We start from the raw sequence: 19,485 nt of genomic DNA on the forward strand, positions 1-19,485 counted from the left end.
CTTTCTATAATCATTGGCCCTCCCCTCCCCCCTGCTCACCTGACTCCCTTACATCTGCTCCCATCCTCAGCGCTGACCTCTTCCTGCCTGTCACAAGATGCCGGAGCAGCAGCAGCAGGGCCTCCTCCATCCCCCTCCCCTCTGCAATCATGTGACTGTCTCCTGTTGCTATGTGTGCAGTCGGTGCACAGGAGATGGGGAGAGGCTGCAGGCTGCCCGGCTGGGAGAAGAGAAGATGGAGACAAGAAGACTGAAGCCTCCTGCCCTGCTGAACATGTAAGTGTGTGTGTATATACTTGTCTATCTGTCAGTATGTCTATTTGTGTATATATGTATACAGTATGTATGTCTGCAGTATGTCTATTTGTGTATATATGTATACAGTGTGTGTGTCTGCAGTATGTCTATTTGTGTATATATGTATACAGTATGTATGTCTGCAGTATGTCTATTTGTGTATATATGTATACTGTATGTATGTCTATTTGTGTATATATGTATACAGTTTGTGTGTCTGCAGTATGTCTATTTGTGTATATATGTATACTGTATGTATGTCTGCAGTATGTCTATTTGTGTATATATGTATACTGTATGTATGTCTGCAGTATGTCTATTTGTGTATATATGTATACAGTATGTATGGCTGCAGTATGTCTATTTGTGTATATATGTATACAGTATGTATGGCTGCAGTATGTCTATTTGTGTATATATGTATACAGTATGTATGGCTGCAGTATGTCTATTTGTGTATATATGTATACAGTATGTATGGCTGCAGTATGTCTGTGTATATATGTATACAGTGTGTATGTCTGCAGTATGTTTATTTGTGTATATATGTATACAGTGTGTATGTCTGCAGTATGTCTATTTGTGTATATATGTATACAGTGTGTATGGCTGCAGTATGTCTATTTGTGTATATATGTATACAGTGTGTATGGCTGCAGTATGTCTATTTGTGTATATATGTATACAGTGTGTATGGCTGCAGTATGTCTATTTGTGTATATATGTATACAGTGTGTATGGCTGCAGTATGTCTATTTGTGTATATATGTATACAGTGTGTATGGCTGCAGTATGTCTATTTGTGTATATATGTATACTGTATGTATGTGATGAGAAGTTCACACTTTGGAGGACCAGTTGTGCCGGAGATCCGTGAGGCTTGGGCTCTGATCAGCTGAGGATTCTCACATCACAGATGATAGGTGTTGTAGTTGATATAACAGTAAGACTTTAATCAATAGATGACGTGTTTCATCAAATGAGATCATCAGATCTATTGAGGATTCCCTTAGAAACACATTATCCATTGATTTGTCTTACTCCTACGTCTACTACAACACCTATCATCTGTGATGTGAGAATCCTGACTCAGCTGATCAGCGCCCAAGCCTCACGGATCTCCTGCACAACTGGGACCTCCAGAGTGTGAACTTCTTCTCAACTATTGTACCGACTCAAGAATAAAGATATAAGCAGCAGACACAGACACAAGTGGGATAATGCCCCCCTCCGGAGCAGCAGCAGTATCAGTGATAGGTAGGATTATGCCCCCCTCACCAGACTGCACCCCCTCCGGAGCAGCAGCAGTAGTATCAGTGATAGGTAGGATAATGCCCCCCTCATCTGACTGCACCACCTCCGGAGCAGCAGCAGTAGTATCAGTGATAGGTAGGATAATGCACCCCTCATCTGACTGCACCCCCTCTGGAGCAGCAGCAGTATTAGTAATAGGTAGGATAATGCCCCCCCCTCACCAGACTGCACCCCCCCTGGGGCAGCAATATCAGTAATAGGTAGGGTTATGCCCCCCTCACCAGACTGCATCCCCTCCGGAGCAGCAGTATCAGTGATAGGTAGGATTATGCCCCCCCTCACCAGACTGCACCCCCTCCGGAGCAGCAGTATCAGTGATAGGTAGGATTATGCCCCCCCTCACCAGACTGCACCCCCTCCGGAGCAGTAGTATCAGTGATAGGTAGGATTATGCCCCCTCACCAGACTGCACCCCCTCCGGAGCAGCAGCAGTATCAGTGATAGGTAGTATTATGCCCCCTCACCAGACTGCACCCCCTCCGGAGCAGCAGCAGTATCAGTGATAGGTAGGATTATGCCCCCCCTCACCAGACTGCACCCCCTCCGGAGCAGCAGCAGTATCAGTGATAGGTAGGATTATGCCCCCCCCCTCACCAGACTGCACCCCCTCCGGAGCAGTAATATCAGTGATAGGTAGGATAATACCCCCCCCTCACCAGACTGCACCCCCTCCGGAGCAGCAGCAGTATCAGTGATAGGTAGGATTATGCCCCCCCCCCCCCTCACCAGACTGCACCCCCTCCGGAGCAGTAATATCAGTGATAGGTAGGATAATACCCCCCCTCACCAGACTGCACCCCCTCCGGAGCAGCAGTATCAGTGATAGGTAGGATTATGCCCCCCCTCACCAGACTGCACCCCCTCCGGAGCAGCAGTATCAGTGATAGGTAGGATTATGCCCCCCCTCACCAGACTGCACCCCCTCCGGAGCAGTAGTATCAGTGATAGGTAGGATTATGCCCCCTCACCAGACTGCACCCCCTCCGGAGCAGCAGCAGTATCAGTGATAGGTAGGATTATGCCCCCTCACCAGACTGCACCCCCTCCGGAGCAGCAGCAGTATCAGTGATAGGTAGGATTATGCCCCCCCTCACCAGACTGCACCCCCTCCGGAGCAGCAGCAGTATCAGTGATAGGTAGGATTATGCCCCCCCCCTCACCAGACTGCACCCCCTCCGGAGCAGTAATATCAGTGATAGGTAGGATAATACCCCCCCTCACCAGACTGCACCCCCTCCGGAGCAGCAGCAGTATCAGTGATAGGTAGGATTATGCCCCCCCCCCCCTCACCAGACTGCACCCCCTCCGGAGCAGTAATATCAGTGATAGGTAGGATAATACCCCCCCTCACCAGACTGCACCCCCTCCGGAGCAGCAGTATCAGTGATAGGTAGGATAATACCCCCCTCACCAGACTACACCCCCTCTGGAGCAGCAGCAGTATCAGCACTAAAGTAGTAAAAATTCTTGTGATTTTATTCACACCCTCTAGCGCGATGTTTCGTTTTAGCTCTGAGTAAGGCAAAACATTGCACAAGAGGGAGTGAATAAAGTCACAAGATTTTTGACTACTTTGCTGCTGTCTTCGCTGCTGAATTATTGTACCAAGTCTCCTGGTTCCGTTGAAAGGGCTGCAAGCGGCATCAAGGTGTACAAACCACCGCTAAAGTGACTGGCGGTGTTGGGCTTGTAGCATGATCGCCCAAGGTGAGCAGCAGGTTTAGCCACTTACACACATTTGTTCTGCAGTAATACGCTATGTGCGCCGCATGGTGTTCTCTCTTCTACTAGTAGATGTATAAAATGGCAGATTACATCTTAAAGCCAGGTTTACACGCTGACCACTGATATGCCTTTCATGATGGTCCTTTAAAGTCTTATTCCAGCCCAACACCTTATGGTGAGGCTAGAATAAACCGTCATGGGTCTCCTCTGCTGGAGATTGTAATAGAGGAGCAGACTAGATGGTCATTTTTTCCTTCATCTTCTGAGGCTGTGTTCACACATGACATTTTTTATGTGTTTTTACAGCAATATTGTTGGAATTTCATTAAAGTTTCTACATAAGTGGTGCAGTTTTACCACAACTGCATAAATCAGTAACAACTGTATAAGTGACTGGCAGTGCACTAGCATTGCTGGTCACATACACAGCTCCATGCAAAGTCGCTGTACTAACGTGAAAGGTTTGGCGCTGATTATGTCTTTATATATTGGGTGGGCCCCAAGAATCAATTTCCCTGGTGGGCCAAGGTACCCCAGTCCGACACTGGATACTTGGATAGAGGATTCCTCCTCACAAAGTGCATTATTTTACATTTAGACCACTTCTCTAGCAAAGCTAAATAATTTTCCAGGCATTCACATTCTGTGTTTCAGTGATCCCTACACAGGCCCAGACTGGACCACCAGGGACCTGAGCTGGGGTGGGCCCACTTCTGCCCCAGCTGTCGAAATCCCTGCTGCCGGCCTATTCATATTCTGTTTATAGTTTAGAGTAAGAGTACATTTACACAAAAAGATTATCTGCCAAAGCTAGAAACAAACTATAAACAGAGATCAGGTCATAAAGGAAAGCCTGAGATTTCTCCTCTTTTCAAACCCATTCCTGGCTTTGGCTTCAAATCTTTGTCAGATAATCTTTGTGTAAATGGACCCTTAGACACACAGTGAGCTGTAGGTAAGGGCCCTATTACACAGGATGATTATCGTGCAAATTATTGTTACATCGTTCAAATTTAAATAATTGCTTTGTGTAAATGCGAGCAGCAATCAAACGACCAACAAGAAATTGTTCGTTTGGTGCTGACACCAAAATCATCGGTAATTGTTTGCTTTACTTTTGCATTTGTGCACTAATCGTTCAGTGTAATTCCACATTGTTCCTTCATTTGCAGAGTTCAGATGAAGTAAATTATCATAACTAACAACTATCATTCTGTGTAATTCAGGTTAATGATAAATTATCTAGTTTGTGATCGTTTATTATGGTGTGTTTACACCAACAGATTTTCTGACAGATTTTTTGAAGCCAAAGCCAGGAGCACACTATAAACAGAGAACAGGTCATAAACGGAAAGACAGATTTCTCCACTTTTTAAATCCATTCATGGCTTTGGCTTAAAAAAAACCTGTCAGATAAATCTGTCTGTGTAACCGCACCATAACACTCTGTATCAGTATCTCAAGCAGTAGTGAGGTGTCTCTCTCTCTCTCTCTATGCCCTGTCCCCTTTGCAGGAAGTTGCTAGAGGGGGATGAGAGGCCACACAGGAAGATACATTTTCCTGTGAGTGCCATTTTGCATATCCTTTCTTCCCAGAATTCCCAGTGGAGCAGGAATGGCCTTTAGGTTTCCATGTCTCTATGATAGACTCTCCTTAAGGAGAATTGATATCCCTTTGACCTGCTGTACAGGGACAGTGGAGCCTAGATGCCTAGCAGTGTGGTGCCTGAGGTCCTGGGTTTTCTGACGGCTATCTGCAAATGTCAGGTCATGGAGGAGGGAAAGGAAACACAACACAGCGGTCTGCAGAGGTGATGTGTGCTGTGTCCCCTCCTGTATACCACCATCTGCAGCATTTCCTATATATGAACCTGTCCACAGCTGTCCTGGCTGGGTTTAGTGCTTAGGTAATATGTACAGTAACTGTAGGATGGTCCCTAGGTGCCCTAGTCTAAGGGCCCTATTCCACCGGACGATTATCGTTTGCATAATCGTTAACGATCTCAAACCACCACTATAGCGAAAGACCTGAAAACGTTCACTCATTTCCATGAACCGATAATCGTTACTTATGATCGTAATTGCGATTGTTTTTTTCTTCGCTATTGCGTTCGTATCTATTGTGAACGACCGAACGATGTCTTATTCAATGCGAACGATTTGAGAACGTTTTGCGAACAAGCAACGATAAAAATAGGTCCAGGTCTTATAAAGCGATCAACGATTTCTTGTTCGGTCTTTAATCGTTAACTGCATTTCAACCGAACGATTATCGTTTAGATTCGAACGATTTAACGATAATCTAAACGATAATCGTCCGGTGGAATAGGGCCCTAACACTGTCCCCACATTTGTAGTTCTGTACTCTGAATTCAGACATACTGTATGCAAACAGCAGACTTACGGACTACTGAACCTATGCTATTCGTCTTAACTTATTGTCTACCCACTGACAATGAACTCTGCCAACCCTAAACTTTCTGTACCCAGAGCCTCTTTTGTCCTTGGTGTTTTGCCAAGTGCATCTTGGCCCATACACTCACAGCAAGACCACTCCTAGGTATAGCAACCTGGTGGTTCATAGCAGCCAAATTCAGATCCCTGCATATGTTGCTAAAGAGTGAAAACCAGGGGAACATTTAGGGTCCTATTAGACGGGCCGATGGCAGCGTGACCAATAAAGTAAATGAGCGCCAATCTGCTATTATCATTTAGCAAGGGCTGCACGGACAAAGTTAGCAATGTCTGTTCAGCCCTAAACTATGATTGTTTCATCGGCTGATCATTGTTTCTATTACACAGAGCGATAATCGGCCTGATTCTGCCGATTATTGCTCTGTGTAATAAGGCCCTTGGACATTCCTCATAAGTTATCCAAAGCCAGACTGGTCAGCTGTCACAATTCTTATATTAGATGGGGCTTTACATGGTATGGACATATTAAACTCCATAATCCGTATTTGTTCATCTTGAAAAAGATGAAGTGTATAATGGACTTTGTCAAGCTAGAGAATGAAGCAAACACAATTTTTCCAGTTATATAGCTTAAACCCTTGGCTTGTTTTTCAACTTTACACATTATCCTTGCACTATCATGTTTTCATGACCTCTACTATGCCTTGCCTCTAAACATTCTTATCGAGTAGTAGACTTCCCCAGGTTTGTGGCCTCTGGAATAGCCTGAATTCATGGGATAAAGTCTGCATCAAGCCTTGGATTCTGGGTCCTCTGTAGTAAGCACCATTAAATAAATAAATATATATATTATATATATGTGCCCCACTTAATAATGACAGTAGCCAGGAAAGGTACCAGAGAAGTTAGTTTATTTTACCTCTTTAATAAACGCCCCTCAAATATACATACATACATGAGCACAAAAACGGAAAAATAAGAACATATACCTCTACCTTACAAAAATATTACTTGTTGCTGTGTAATATTCTATTTTAATGGCAATGGGTCATCCACATGTAAAGCCCCCAGGTGCCTGCTTGTGAGGAAGTCAAATAAAGGAATATTGCAAATTGCTTGATGGATGTTGGCAACACTGATTTCTCTTGGTGCTCTGTTCTCGAGGAAGAAGAAAAAAAAAATTAGACCAATATACACACGCTATAGGAGAAATCAACAAGAAATCAGCGGTTGGTGCTTTGGGACCGCGGAGACCACATTCATATCTGCATTCAGCCCATTTTGTTGCTCTGTTCTATCACAGAAGCGGAAAATGATGGTGTTATTGATTTAAAGAAAACATATAGGGCACATTTTATTAAAAATTTTTAAAGAGCTTTTATCAGAAAACAACAACAGGGATGGAGAACAGACACAAAGTCCATCCCTGGGAGAGAGACATACACAAACCAAACAAGAACAAAGAACATTTTGGCAATGTGTGCCCTATATATATGGTGTCTGACAAACCACAGGGACTATAAGGGTGCGTTCACACCTACAGGATCTGCAGCAGATCTGCAGCAGATTTGATGGTGCAGATTTGGTGCTGTATTCAGTTAATTAACCCCTTAAGGTCAAAGCCAATTTTCGTTTTTGCGCTTTTGCTTATTCCATTTTAAGTTTAAAAGTCAACAGCGCTTGCATTTTTTCACCTAGAGACGTATACGAGCGCTTATTACAAAGTACAAACCGGAAAAAAATCATTTGCGCTGTCAAATTGAAAAAAAAAACTAATTTGTTTTGATTTCGGGGAGTTTTGCATTTACGCCGTTCGTCCCATGGTAAAACTGACTTGTTATGCATGTTCCTCAAGTCGTTACGATTACTATGATATATAACATGTATAACTTATATTGTATCGGATGGCCTGTAAAAAATTCAAACCGTTGTTAACAAATATACGTTCCTTAAAATTGCTCCATTCCCAGGCTTATAGCGCTTTTATCCTTTGGTCTATGGGGCTGTGTCAGGTGTTTTGCGCCATGATGCGTTCTTTCTATCGGTACCTTGATTGCGCATATATGACTTTTTGATCACTTTTTATTAAATTTTTTCTGGATTTGATGGGACCAAAAATGCGCAATTTTGCACTTTGGAATTTTTTTGCGCTGACGCCGTTTACCGTGCGAGATCAGGAATGTGATTAATTAATAGTTCGGGCGATTACGTGTGCGGCGATACTAAATATGTTTATTTATTTGTTTATTTATTAATTTATATTTATAAAATGGGAAAAGGGGGGTGATTTGGACTTTTATTAGGGGAGGGATTTTTTATTAATAAAAACACTTTTTTACTTTTTTTTTTACATGGACTAGAAGTCCCCCTGGGGGGCTTGTATATAGACAGCACTGATCTCTCATAGAGAGTAATGCTGTGTATATACACAGCAAAGATCCATGAGATCGGTCATAGATTACTATGGCCTGCTGCAGGCCATAGCAATCTATTGCCGAGCCGGGATCAGCGTCATTCCGACGCTGAGGCCCGGCACGGGCAGAAGAACGGATCTCCCCCCCGCGATCGCATCGCGGGGGGGAGATCCGTCCCACTAGACACCAGGGATAGTGTGCATAAAGCACTTCAATGCAGCTGTCAGGTTTGACAGCTGCATTGAAGTGCTTAATTAGTCGGCGCGGCAACGGGACCCGCGCCGGCTAACAGAGGCACTGCCCGGCTGCACATGTCAGCCGGGATCAGCGCCGTTCAGAGCGGGGTCCCGGCGGGACCCGCGGGGGGGGCGATCGGGCGGCCGGGGCTGCGGGCGGCTGGCTAGAGCATATACTTCACCTGGTCCCCGCTCCGGCTTGCTGAAGACATCGGGAACCGCCGGAGCCGGGATCAGGTGAAGTATCAGCTACGGCGGCCGGGGGGTTAATGGGGAGGGCTGCAGACAAACTCGCAGCAGGGATGTACATCCCTGCTGCGTGTTTGTCTGCCATTAAAAGCATAGGGCCGGGATCTGCAGCGAGTCTCGCTGCAAAAACGCAGCATGGAGACTCGCTGCAGACCCGCCAAGTGGGTTTGTAACCTAAAGAAATATAATACAGTACAAACTAACAACTAAAATGTGGCTTCCAGTGATCGACAAACTTGGTCCATAGGGTCCCTGCCTACCTTAGAAATGTGACGGTGTTTTACTCATGAACAGACACAATACATAGAAATGTAACATACCGTTTACGAGAGGTCATCTGATAGGCCACGGCTAAAGCATCTCGGAGTAAGTCACTGACAAACTGTTCTGTAGCCTAAGGAGATGAAGGAACAAAAATGGAAGTGAAATAAGTATGTAAAAGGTCCCCATCAATCACTAGAGTGAAAGGGGTGAAGAGCTTCTCCCCTTTGTCTTCATGCTGCTGTAGTTGGTCTTTATAGTAGGTCTATGGAGCCATACACAGTAGCACAGTGCTCCACCCCATTTGTTATAACAATCAGTGTTTCAGCGTTACATGTGGAGGGAGTGACGGCCTCAATCTTCGATCTTACACTCAAATTCCCCATGGGTGATTAAAACAGGGAAAATTGGAATTCTACAGGTCTAGAATATGTAGGCTTAGAAGAGGAGGCCTAGCTCTAGTGTAGGGTCCATCCATGATCACCTTATTATGGTGGGATGGTGCACCCTGGTATGCTAAGAAGCTAATTTTTTCTATAGCAGTACTAGAGTTTAAAATATTACATATCTCTGTATTATGCAGTATGCATTGTTGTACTTTTTTATTTTCATGTCTCTATGAAGGTTTTATTTGACAACACACAAAGAATAAAAAAGGTGTTTTTTTTAACAAAGTTTAATATAGGTAGGAAATAATAATAATAATAATAATAATAATAATAATAATAATAATATTATTATTAATAATTTACCTTTAAAATAATTTCTTCTACAGGTGAGGCATACACATTTTTGTGTACTTCCACTGGTTGTAGTGAAACTCCAATCTACAAAGTAAAGGAGTTAAAAAAATAAATAAATAAAAATATGTAAAACTGTTTTGTAATGAATTTACAACACTGATTGTCTATGTTCACACACAATATTTTTTTTAACCAAAATTATAACAGAAATTTTAGTTGAAAAAATACTGACTGAAAGACTGCCGGAAATATGTGAATGTAGCCATATACTGTATTTAGCATTCACATTTGGCAGCAAAGATGAACCTGAACAGCAGACAAATATACAAAATCCCTGTAGTAAATTTAATGGGTGCAGAGCTTCAATGTGACTATACCTATACCTCCATAGAACAATCTCCAAAATGTGGGTGTATAAAGAAACAAAGCTTGTTTTAGTGTCACAGGGACAGCAACATTTCAGCTACCACATGGAGCTATTTTCAAGCCATTCACTAATATTTGCTAGCGTAGATCATCAGATTATCAATCAAGCGTAGATCATCAGATTATCAATCATACGGTCGATCAGCCAGTCACCACTAGCAGTTTGCTGGCAATTGCTAGTGATTGTTGCATTTCAGATCATGCTCCTGAACCTGATTCCTAAACAGCAGGAGTCCAGGTGCAGTCCACAATTATCGTGAACTACACAGTATTCTAATATATACATATGACTTTTATTGTTAACACTATAAAAAACACATTTATACTGTGCACTTTGTTAGACTGACAAGATAAAGTATTTTTTGCACTGTTTTAGCTACATCTCCTCCCCCATACCATCCTATCCATTTTCATGCACACCCTGTTGACTTTAGCCCTCGGGACTCCTCTTCACCATTAATTACCCAGAATCCAGAGCCATTAACAACCCCCAAACTGTCTCATAGAGGGAGCAGATGTAACAACAATAAGTCCTAATAAACAGGCCCGCTTCTGCCATGAGGCGGAATGAGCCTTCCGCCTCAGGCGGAAGATTTTGCGGTCCGGCAGGGGGCGGCATTATGTCCCCCCTGCTGTAATTTTTTTTTAGTATCATTTAACAAAAATGACAGCGGACGCTTACCTGTCCCGTCGCCCGCGCTCTCCACATCCCGTCAGGTCCCGCGATGTCACCCTACAGCTGTCACGGACCTCCAGGCTGTGGTGAGTGCCCGGGGTCGGTGGGGGACGCGCTGGGGTGATCGGGTCGACCCGATCACCCCACTCACTCACCACAGCCTGGAGGTCCGTGACAGCTGCAGGGTGACGTCGCGGGACCTGACGGGATGTGGAGACAGCGGAGAGCGCGGGCCGGCTGCGGCGTGGGACAGGTGCGTGGCTGGCTGCGGGGGGGGGGGGGGGGGGGGAGGAAGAGGGGGGTGGGGTGCATGTCGGCCATCACTCGGGGCGGCCGCCTGAGGTTTGCCTCAGGCGGCAGAAACCCCAGAATCGGCCCTGCTAATAAAACATATGGAAACAGGGTGTCTTAGAGGGGGGCAACCACACAATAGAGCTCTTCATTCTAGTTAAAATTCAGTTCAACGTTAAACAGATCTCCATACAATTTCCTAACTTCTTAAATCCTCACCTCTTGTGCTGCATCTCTGACAAACTCACACGACAGGCTTGGAGTCAAGTAAAATTTGACATCATCTCCCTCTTCTTTTTCCTTTTTAATCTGAGGTTTCTGTTCTACCCCAATGTTGAGGATATCAACGTCTTCTTCCACTTCTTTCTCTTTTTTAAGAACTTTTTCTAGCTCCTCCACTTTTCTGCAAAGGGCTTCAGAGGAGGAATAAGAGGAGGGCAAAGCTGAAAAAGAAAGGCAGTACATTAATACCTGGACTTCAATTTCACATGTTCCTTGACTGTGCACCAATGATGTAACAGTGTTATGCTGTGACATTACTGTATCACAATTAGGAGAAAGCCTGCTCTGAAGCCTGGAAAAAGAGGATTTTTTACTCACCGTAAAATCTCTTTCTCAGTCTTCATTGGGGGACACAGATACCATGGGTATAGGCTTCTGCCAATAGGAGGCGCTGACACTAAGAGAAACAAAGGAAGTGACTCCTCCTGAGCAGGATATATCTGCCCACAGGCACTGAGCTAAACCAGTTTGTACCAAAGCAGTAGGAGAAGTCAAGAACAGGTAAAGTAGGAAAGTAGGAATAACACCAAAATGGAGAAAACTACCATACCGAGAAAAAATCCAAAAGAAAATGGGTGGGTGCTGTGTCCTCCAATGAAGACTACGAGAAAGATTTTACGGTGAGTAAAAAATCCTCTTTTCTCGTGCGTCTTATTGGGGGACACAGATACCATGGGACGTCCATGGGGTGGGAAAGATAACTGCTATACAAGGAGCTTGGTGAGAAGGCGCAAAATAGCACCAACACAACCTTCAACAATGAAGAGAGCAAGGGTTGATGCTTAATGCATCAGAGAAAACTCCTACAGGTCCGCAGCAAAGGAAAAGAGTGTCTAGTCCCTGGAGCAATGTGCTGCACGGCAGACAGAGTGGGTTGTGTTCATCCTGTAAGCCAGCAACATGATAACATTGAGTCCAACAGAACTAGTATGCTAGATGTGGGGAAAAAAGCAGATGCCCAGCCAAGTAGGCGACCACAGGCGGCAGGGACTTACTCTGAGGTAGAACAGAATAAAGGCAAATACAACCATGACGGGAGAGACTGGAAAATGTTTCATGGCGCATAGAGGCCTAAGCGTCAAATAAAGGAGAGAGAGGACAGAGCGTCTCTCATAGAAGGTGCCACATGAGATGCAGGAGAAGCTGCGTCCCTGACTATGGAGCTGGGAAGAATGGCCAGGCTGGAAGATCCATAGGCCTAGGAGTACAGTCTTCACTGAGAAGAATAAGCTCGAGCACAAGAGAAGTATGGGGATCTGGGAGAAGCCATGGCCTATGACATGAGTTACCCCATTTGAGAAACACATACATGTTAATAAGAAAAATAAAGCTGTCCAAGCATAATGCAGTCCAGGGAAAGGAAGTAGCGGGAGAAAGTAAAACCAAGATCAGAATCTTGTGTAAGTTGTCCTTGAAGGAGTACAGTAGTACCTGGTACCCCGCAGTGCCCGACAGAAAAGAGGAGCAGAGGAAAGCCGGTAAGCCGGGGAAAAACATCTCCATTGGCTGTTAGAGCCTTAGAAGGGAGGTCGATCATATAAAACCACTTCGCTCCAAGGAAGCCTAGAGGTACTTGAGAGCCTGGAGTCCCAGAAGAAAACTGTCAAGGGAGGTCAAGGTAAGGCTGATGGGCAGGGGAGTTGTCACAGGACAATGGGCACAACAGGTAATACATAGACTAGAGTCCATATGTAGACTAGATCTAGAAACAAACGTCTCAAAGGGTGAGCAGAGACGTTACTTGGTAAGAGCAAAACAGCAAAAAAGGAGAAAAGATGATCGAGAATTGGCAACTCGACGAACAAATGTAGGTCTGGCCGGAATGCGATAGGTTTGAAGACGATAGAGGTAGGGCCAGACATGGGCCAGTGAACAACCCTGTTTGCAATGAGAGGAAACCTTTAAGGTCGCAAATACGATCATAAGTAACGATCATCGTTCCATGGAAATGAGTGAACATTTTCAGGTCTTTCACAATAGTGGTCGTTTGAAATCATTAATCGTTAACGATTATGCCAACGATAATCGTCCGGTGGAATAGGGCCCTAAGTCTGCTACATGGTTTGTCAGAAAGGTTATGGGACCAGAGGGTTCTGTTGTGAGAGCACAGGAACACAGTATAGTAATAGGTAATGTGTCTGGTTTCATGTCCTGCTTGTGAAACCATGTAGCAGAGGGTTCTGCTCAGAGCTCAGAGACCGTTTGTCAATGAGTAACATGTCTGGTTCCATGTACTTACCGTGACACTGTGTAGCAGAGGGTTCTGCTCAGAGCACAGATACACTGCCTGGAAACAGGTAACATGTTTGCTACATGGTGTCACGAGCAGGACACGGAACCAGAGGGTTCTGCTTAGAGCACATACACCGCCCTGATAACGGGTAACGTGTCTGGTTTCATGTACTCCTTGTGACACCATGTAGCAGAGGGTTCTGCTCAGAGCACAGATACACCGCCTGGATAGTGGGTAACGTGTCTGGTTCCATGAACTTCTCGTGACACCATGTAGCAGAGGGTTCTGCTCAGAGCACAGTAAACTCTGTCTAGTAGCGAGTGCACAGAAACACCGTATGGTGATAGGGAATGTGTCTGGTTCCCCTCCAACCACATACGCACAGAGTGTGTATATAAGTATTAATGTAATCTTTATAATATTATATATATATATATATATATATATATATATATATATATATATATATATAAATAAAATCTGACACAGAAGGGTCAACCAGCACCAAAAAGGGTTGCTGGAACATTATATGGAACATTGGCCATAATAAAACCTGATGCAAGCCATTCTCATATATGTAATGGTGTAATAACACACTTCCACCAGTAGGTGACAGGAGACATGCATCATGTGTCCCAAGCTGCTGGGAATAGGAGAACAGTGTGTGGTAGCTCCATCAGGAGAGTGGCAGGGGGAGGGGGGAAGCAGCATCCCTTAGTGTAGGCTCTGGAGAGAGCCAAAAGGGGGGGATGCCACGGCCCGCGCTGCACCCGAAAAGGGGCGGGGCCTACCGGGAGGGGGAGGGGCATCTTACAGTGAAGGCTCCTCAGAGTGGCCCGCCCGTCTCTCGAAGGGGGCGGGGCTACCGGAGGGGGCGGGGCATTCCAGTGGAGGCTCCACAGTTAAAGGGAACAATTCACCCCGTGGCCCCCGGCAGAAACTGACATACAGTGACATAAAGTTCAATATACTTACCACATCGCTCCCGGTCCCGTCCCGAAGACCGTTATTGACACGGAGAAATCGACAATTCTTCTTCTCGCGCCCATTATGGTAATGAGCGCCGCCGGGTCCGAAGTCCAGCCTTCTCCCCGCCTCCGACACTTGATTGACGCCAGGTCCTCTTCCTCCTCGTCTTCTTTCTTCTCGCCGGATCCCGCGCAGGCGCCGTGACAGTCGTTTTCGGCGCATGCGCAGTTCACAATTGAAGCCGCTCCGCAGCTTCACTGCTTACTGCGCGTGCGCCGATTTGCTCGAACACCGTATCCCGTTTACCGCGCAGGCGCAGAAGAGGTGACGAGACCATCCCAGCGGCGCCTGCGCGGGAATTCGGCAGAAGACTGAAGACGTCAATCAAGTTCCAGGAGGCGTGGATGGGCGGCGACGAGAAGAGGACCTCATGAATAAGTTGGACTCGTCCGTCGTTTCCTATGGACGTTGGACTCATCTCAGCTCATTACCATAATGGGCGGGAGAAGAAGAATCGGCGATTTCTCCGTGTCAACAATGGGATCCGGGACGGGACCGGGAGCGATGTGGTAAGTATATTGACCTTTATGTCACTGTATGTCAGTTTCTGCCGGGGGCCACGGGGTGAATGGTTCCCTTTAAAGGAAAAAGGCGCAATTCTCGGCACCCGGAAGGGGCAGGGCCTACCGGAGGAGGCGGGGCATCCCCAGAGCAGGCTCCAGTGAGAGCCAAACATAATAAAAAGTAATGAAGCGGGCCGCGCAGCGCCCGAAAGGGGGCGGGGCATCCCGGAGGGGGCGGAGGCAGCCCCATGTGTAAGGGCGTGATGTCGCGGCATCCGGTAAGGGGCGGGGCTTAGGGAAAGGGGCGGAGCATCCTTTAGTATGATCTCTAGAGCCACATGAAAGTTAAAGTGCGGGAAGCTGCGGCCTGAGCAGCACCCAGTCAGGGGAGGAACATCCCTCACAGTGCGCCCCATGGCACCCAGAGAGAGACACAAATAAAAATAAAATGGTGGAGAGGGCTGGCCTGCTACTGACTGAGGGGGGAACCCGAAAATGGCGGGAGAGGAGCATCTGCCTGGGGAGGGCTGCAAGTGACTGGAGAGAGGGAGAGTTTCCTATGTGGAGTAAAATGGCGGCCTGGGAGGGAGGGCACGGCCGGCCGTGCCTAGCTTTGGGGGGCTAGGCGGGAAGGGGCTGTGCGGATACAGAGTCCGCAGAAAGACTGATCTGGGGCCATGGTGTCATGTTGCCAGCTGGTGGCGACCGAGGGGTCACAGCCCATTTACATTTATGGTCTGTTCCATGGTCGCATAGTGAGGGGATCAGGGTGAGTTTTAGATTACCCACCGTGCCCAAGAATCCATAGGACCTAAGGGAAAAAAGAAGATCTAACTAACATAAAGGAAGAAACTGGTCTGGAGAACCTAGACCTGTGTCAGATTCCTGTTGACACTAAGCTAAACTGGTTTAGCTCAGTGCCTGTGGGCGGGTATATCCTGCTCAGGGTCTATCCACACGTACAGACTCGCAGCGTAAAACTCGCTGCAAGTGTCAGGTCCTGGCAGGTCCCTTTCACTACATACTAGTGTATGTAATTCTGCCGGCCCCTAAACCCCTTAAGCTCCCGCCCCGCTGTGTCTGAATATACATTACCTGTCCTCGCTGTATGGGGTCCCGCTGTCCTGTTCTCCCGCCCAGCCAATCAGTGGCTGCGACTGGGCAACACACTGATTGGCCGGGCGGGAGAGCAGGACAGCAGGACCCCGTGCAGCGAGGACAGGTAATGTATATACAGACACAGCGGGGCGGGAGCCGAAGGGATATGTAGTGAAAGGGACCTGCCAGGACCTGCCAGACTTGCAGCGAGATTAAAGCTGCGAGTCTGTACGTGTGGACAGACCCTCAGGAGGAGTCACTTCCTTTGTTTCTCTTAGTGTCAGCGCCTCCTAGTGGCAGCAGCCTATACCCCATGGTATCTGTGTCCCCCAATAAGACGATATATCGGGCAAAAAAACTGTAGATGGAAGTCAGAAATATAGCTGGAAAATGCAGAGAGAAAAAAACAGCACTAGCTGGGCATAAAGTTATGACTCTTGAGCAGCTTGCTTAAAAATGAAAAGGGTACTCCAGTAAAAAAAACAAAACAAAAGTCAAATCAACTGGTGTCAGAAAGTTATATAGATTTCTAATTTACTTTTCTTTAAAAATCTCAAGTCTTCCAGTACTTTTGAGCTGCTGTATGTCCTGCAGGAAGTGGTGTATTCTTTTCAGTCTGGCAAGGTGCTCTCTGCTGCCACCTCTGTCCATCAAAAGAACTGTTCAAACAAGGAAAGCTTTTCTATGGGAATTCGCTACTGCTTTGGACAGTTTCTGACACAGAGAGCAGCGTGTCAGACTGGAAGAAATACACTTCTTCCCGCAGGGCATACAGCAGCTGATAAGTACTGGAAGACTTAAGATTTTCTGACACTAGTTGAAAAACAAAAAACAAACAAAAAAAAACAACAAAAAAACATTTTCGCCGTAGTGCGCCTTTAAGATGACTTATAAGATTGCATAGTGATGCCCAGTGCTTGTAAGGCTATGGAAACCTTTAGTTATAAAGGAGGAATTATTGCATAGGTCCATGCCTGCCTGTTATGATAAAGAACTGTGTGCTGTATTTGTTAATATGTGGACAAGAAGCCACTCAGTCCTCTAGTATCACGAGGACGTCATCATACGCCTAAGCACTTGGAAACAATAGCCTCACTTGCCTGCCTCATTGTCAATACGAGTAAGCACATCTTCAAAGGATTCCCGCTCATCACTGGCATTCTCGGGATCCGGGGGAGTGTAACCATGAATTCGACACCAATGTACAATTTCCTTTGTCTTAAGTGGAGCAAAATTACTAAATTTTGATCGCTTTTCTATGATCTCTTGAAGCAACTTCTTCATGGAAATTGCCCGCTGCCACTAAATAGATTCAGAAATATAAAATATATTACACAAGGCACACAACATTAAATTCACCAATTCTCTTTTTCCTATGTTCCAGTGGATGTCATATTAAAAGGGTAGTGCGGTATAAAACCTTTTTTCATGAAATAACACACATTACAAAGTTAAATAACACACATTACAATGTCTTATATGTGAATGGCCCCCTTCCCCATGTTTCCACCCCCGACCGTTGACCCAGAAGAGTGATACTGTATACTCATAGAATCACTGTCGACCCCGGCCGCCATCTTGAAACGATCACGTCACTCTTCTGGAGGCCGCCTGACTGCCCCAGCCCTCCCTCATGCGGCCCCCCTCCTGTGCATCATCAGCTGCTCAGCCGCCATTGGCTGAGCATAACAGAAGACGTCTGGGACTTCTTTTTTATGCTCAGTGAATCGTGGCTGAGCAGCTGATGACGCGCTGAAGGGGGGCCGGCATGAGGGCGGGCTGGAGCAGTCAGGCCGGCCTCCCGAAGTGATTTTCCCAAGATGGCGGCTGGGGTCGACAGCGATTCCGTGAGTATAAAGTATCATACTTCCGGGTCAATGGTTGGGGGGTGAAAACATGGGGGAAGGGGGCCATTCACATAAACAACACACATTACAATGTTGTAGAACTTTGTAATGTGTGTTATTTAGTGAAAAAAGGTTTTATACCGCACTACCCCTTTTAAGCATGGCTTCTGGGAGGGAATACTGTGCGGTACAGATGTATCATATGGTGGCACAAGGTGTGGTAATCCGAGAAGCAAACTGAAGCACAGGCTTATTATGTAAATGTGGTCACCTGTAGTAGCAGCCAGAAAACCAAGACTGCTGCTACACAGAGAAGGACTGAAGTGTTCACAGAACCAAATCAGTGCTATGGTCCCTTCTTTCTTCAAATCACAGGGGATCCCAGAGTTTGAACTCACATTGATCATAAAATAAATGGTATACCATACATGAGATAGGAATACATCTCTATGATTTTTTTAGGGAGATTTATTTATATTATAAAAAAAAAAAAAACAACAAAACTTAAGATACTTTTTTTTTGCCATGCTTGACAAGGGGGCATAGCTTACTGAAGTTTAGACATGGCCTGATCAATAAGGCATGGCTTCAATGCAGCACTTTTTGTTGTAAATTTTTCGTTTAACATTAAGCCAACTAGAATTAGATAGAAGTACAGTAGGTTGATGGCTGAACAACTGTTAAATTCAACAGCAGTCTGATGAATGATTGTCTGGCACATTTTAGCTCACACTGGCCATTACAGTTGAAAATAGCCATACATGATCAATGTCACTAGGAGTAGAATGAACAATTGAGGCCATTTTCAGTGAGCAAGAAACAGCTCTCAGTTGCACATTTAATCCTTCTGGTTCTAATGATCAGTGGGGGTCTATGCACCCAAACAACAACAGTTTTCTGAAACTTTCTAACTATTCATGGCCTATCCAGAGGAAATAGTTAATCAACAGGGTGTCAACACCCAGGACCTCTACCGATCAGCTGTTCAGCACCAGCACTCCAGTGAGAACGGAGATGGAAGAAGATGGATTTGCGCTCATTGTAGCTTCATCACGGGTACATAACACCCTGCTGATTCTGTGGATGGGCCATTAATGTTTGTTTCAGAAAAACCCTTTAACAAGTTAAACAAAAACTGAGAAATTACCTCACACGCTCTCCTTTTTCCAATGTGCCAACTATAATACTGATCCAGAGAGATTGCACAAAATGGGTTGTTCCCATCTTCATCTGTGGAAATAAAAGCACAAGCCTTTATATACTTGTAACTTGTGTTTGGCAGCTAGCATACAATAGGAATTATGCTTATCAAAAGATAAAGAGGGGACATTGCCCATAACAACCAACCGTTCCAGCTCTCTTTTTGGGGAACAATGGAACATCTAAGCAGTGACCTGATTGGTTGTTATAGACAGATATTCCACTTTTTTGTACTCGTTTTAATAT

The 19,485-nt window shown here is 45.5% G+C and overlaps 1 protein-coding gene across 5 annotated transcripts in view; it reads right to left on the bottom strand.

The window, feature by feature from the left end:
• Positions 1–6,660: 6,660 nt before the first annotated feature.
• The window catches only part of YEATS2 (YEATS domain containing 2), a 46,538-nt gene continuing 33,713 nt past the window's right edge, over positions 6,661–19,485 (bottom strand). For all 5 annotated transcript variants that reach the window (XM_069975527.1, XM_069975526.1, XM_069975528.1 and 2 more), the window contains 6 exons: positions 19,187–19,269; positions 17,293–17,494; positions 11,267–11,490; positions 9,664–9,738; positions 8,971–9,044; positions 6,661–6,904 (listed from right to left, as the gene is read on the bottom strand). In XM_069975527.1, the coding sequence (XP_069831628.1) occupies positions 6,781–6,904; positions 8,971–9,044; positions 9,664–9,738; positions 11,267–11,490; positions 17,293–17,494; positions 19,187–19,269 (782 nt within the window). In that variant the 3' untranslated portion in view covers positions 6,661–6,780. The remainder of the gene's footprint in view (positions 6,905–8,970; positions 9,045–9,663; positions 9,739–11,266; positions 11,491–17,292; positions 17,495–19,186; positions 19,270–19,485) is intronic.

This window comes from Dendropsophus ebraccatus, chromosome 6, assembly GCF_027789765.1.
Source record: "Dendropsophus ebraccatus isolate aDenEbr1 chromosome 6, aDenEbr1.pat, whole genome shotgun sequence".
In the NCBI taxonomy this organism is placed as follows: Eukaryota; Metazoa; Chordata; class Amphibia; order Anura; family Hylidae; genus Dendropsophus; species Dendropsophus ebraccatus.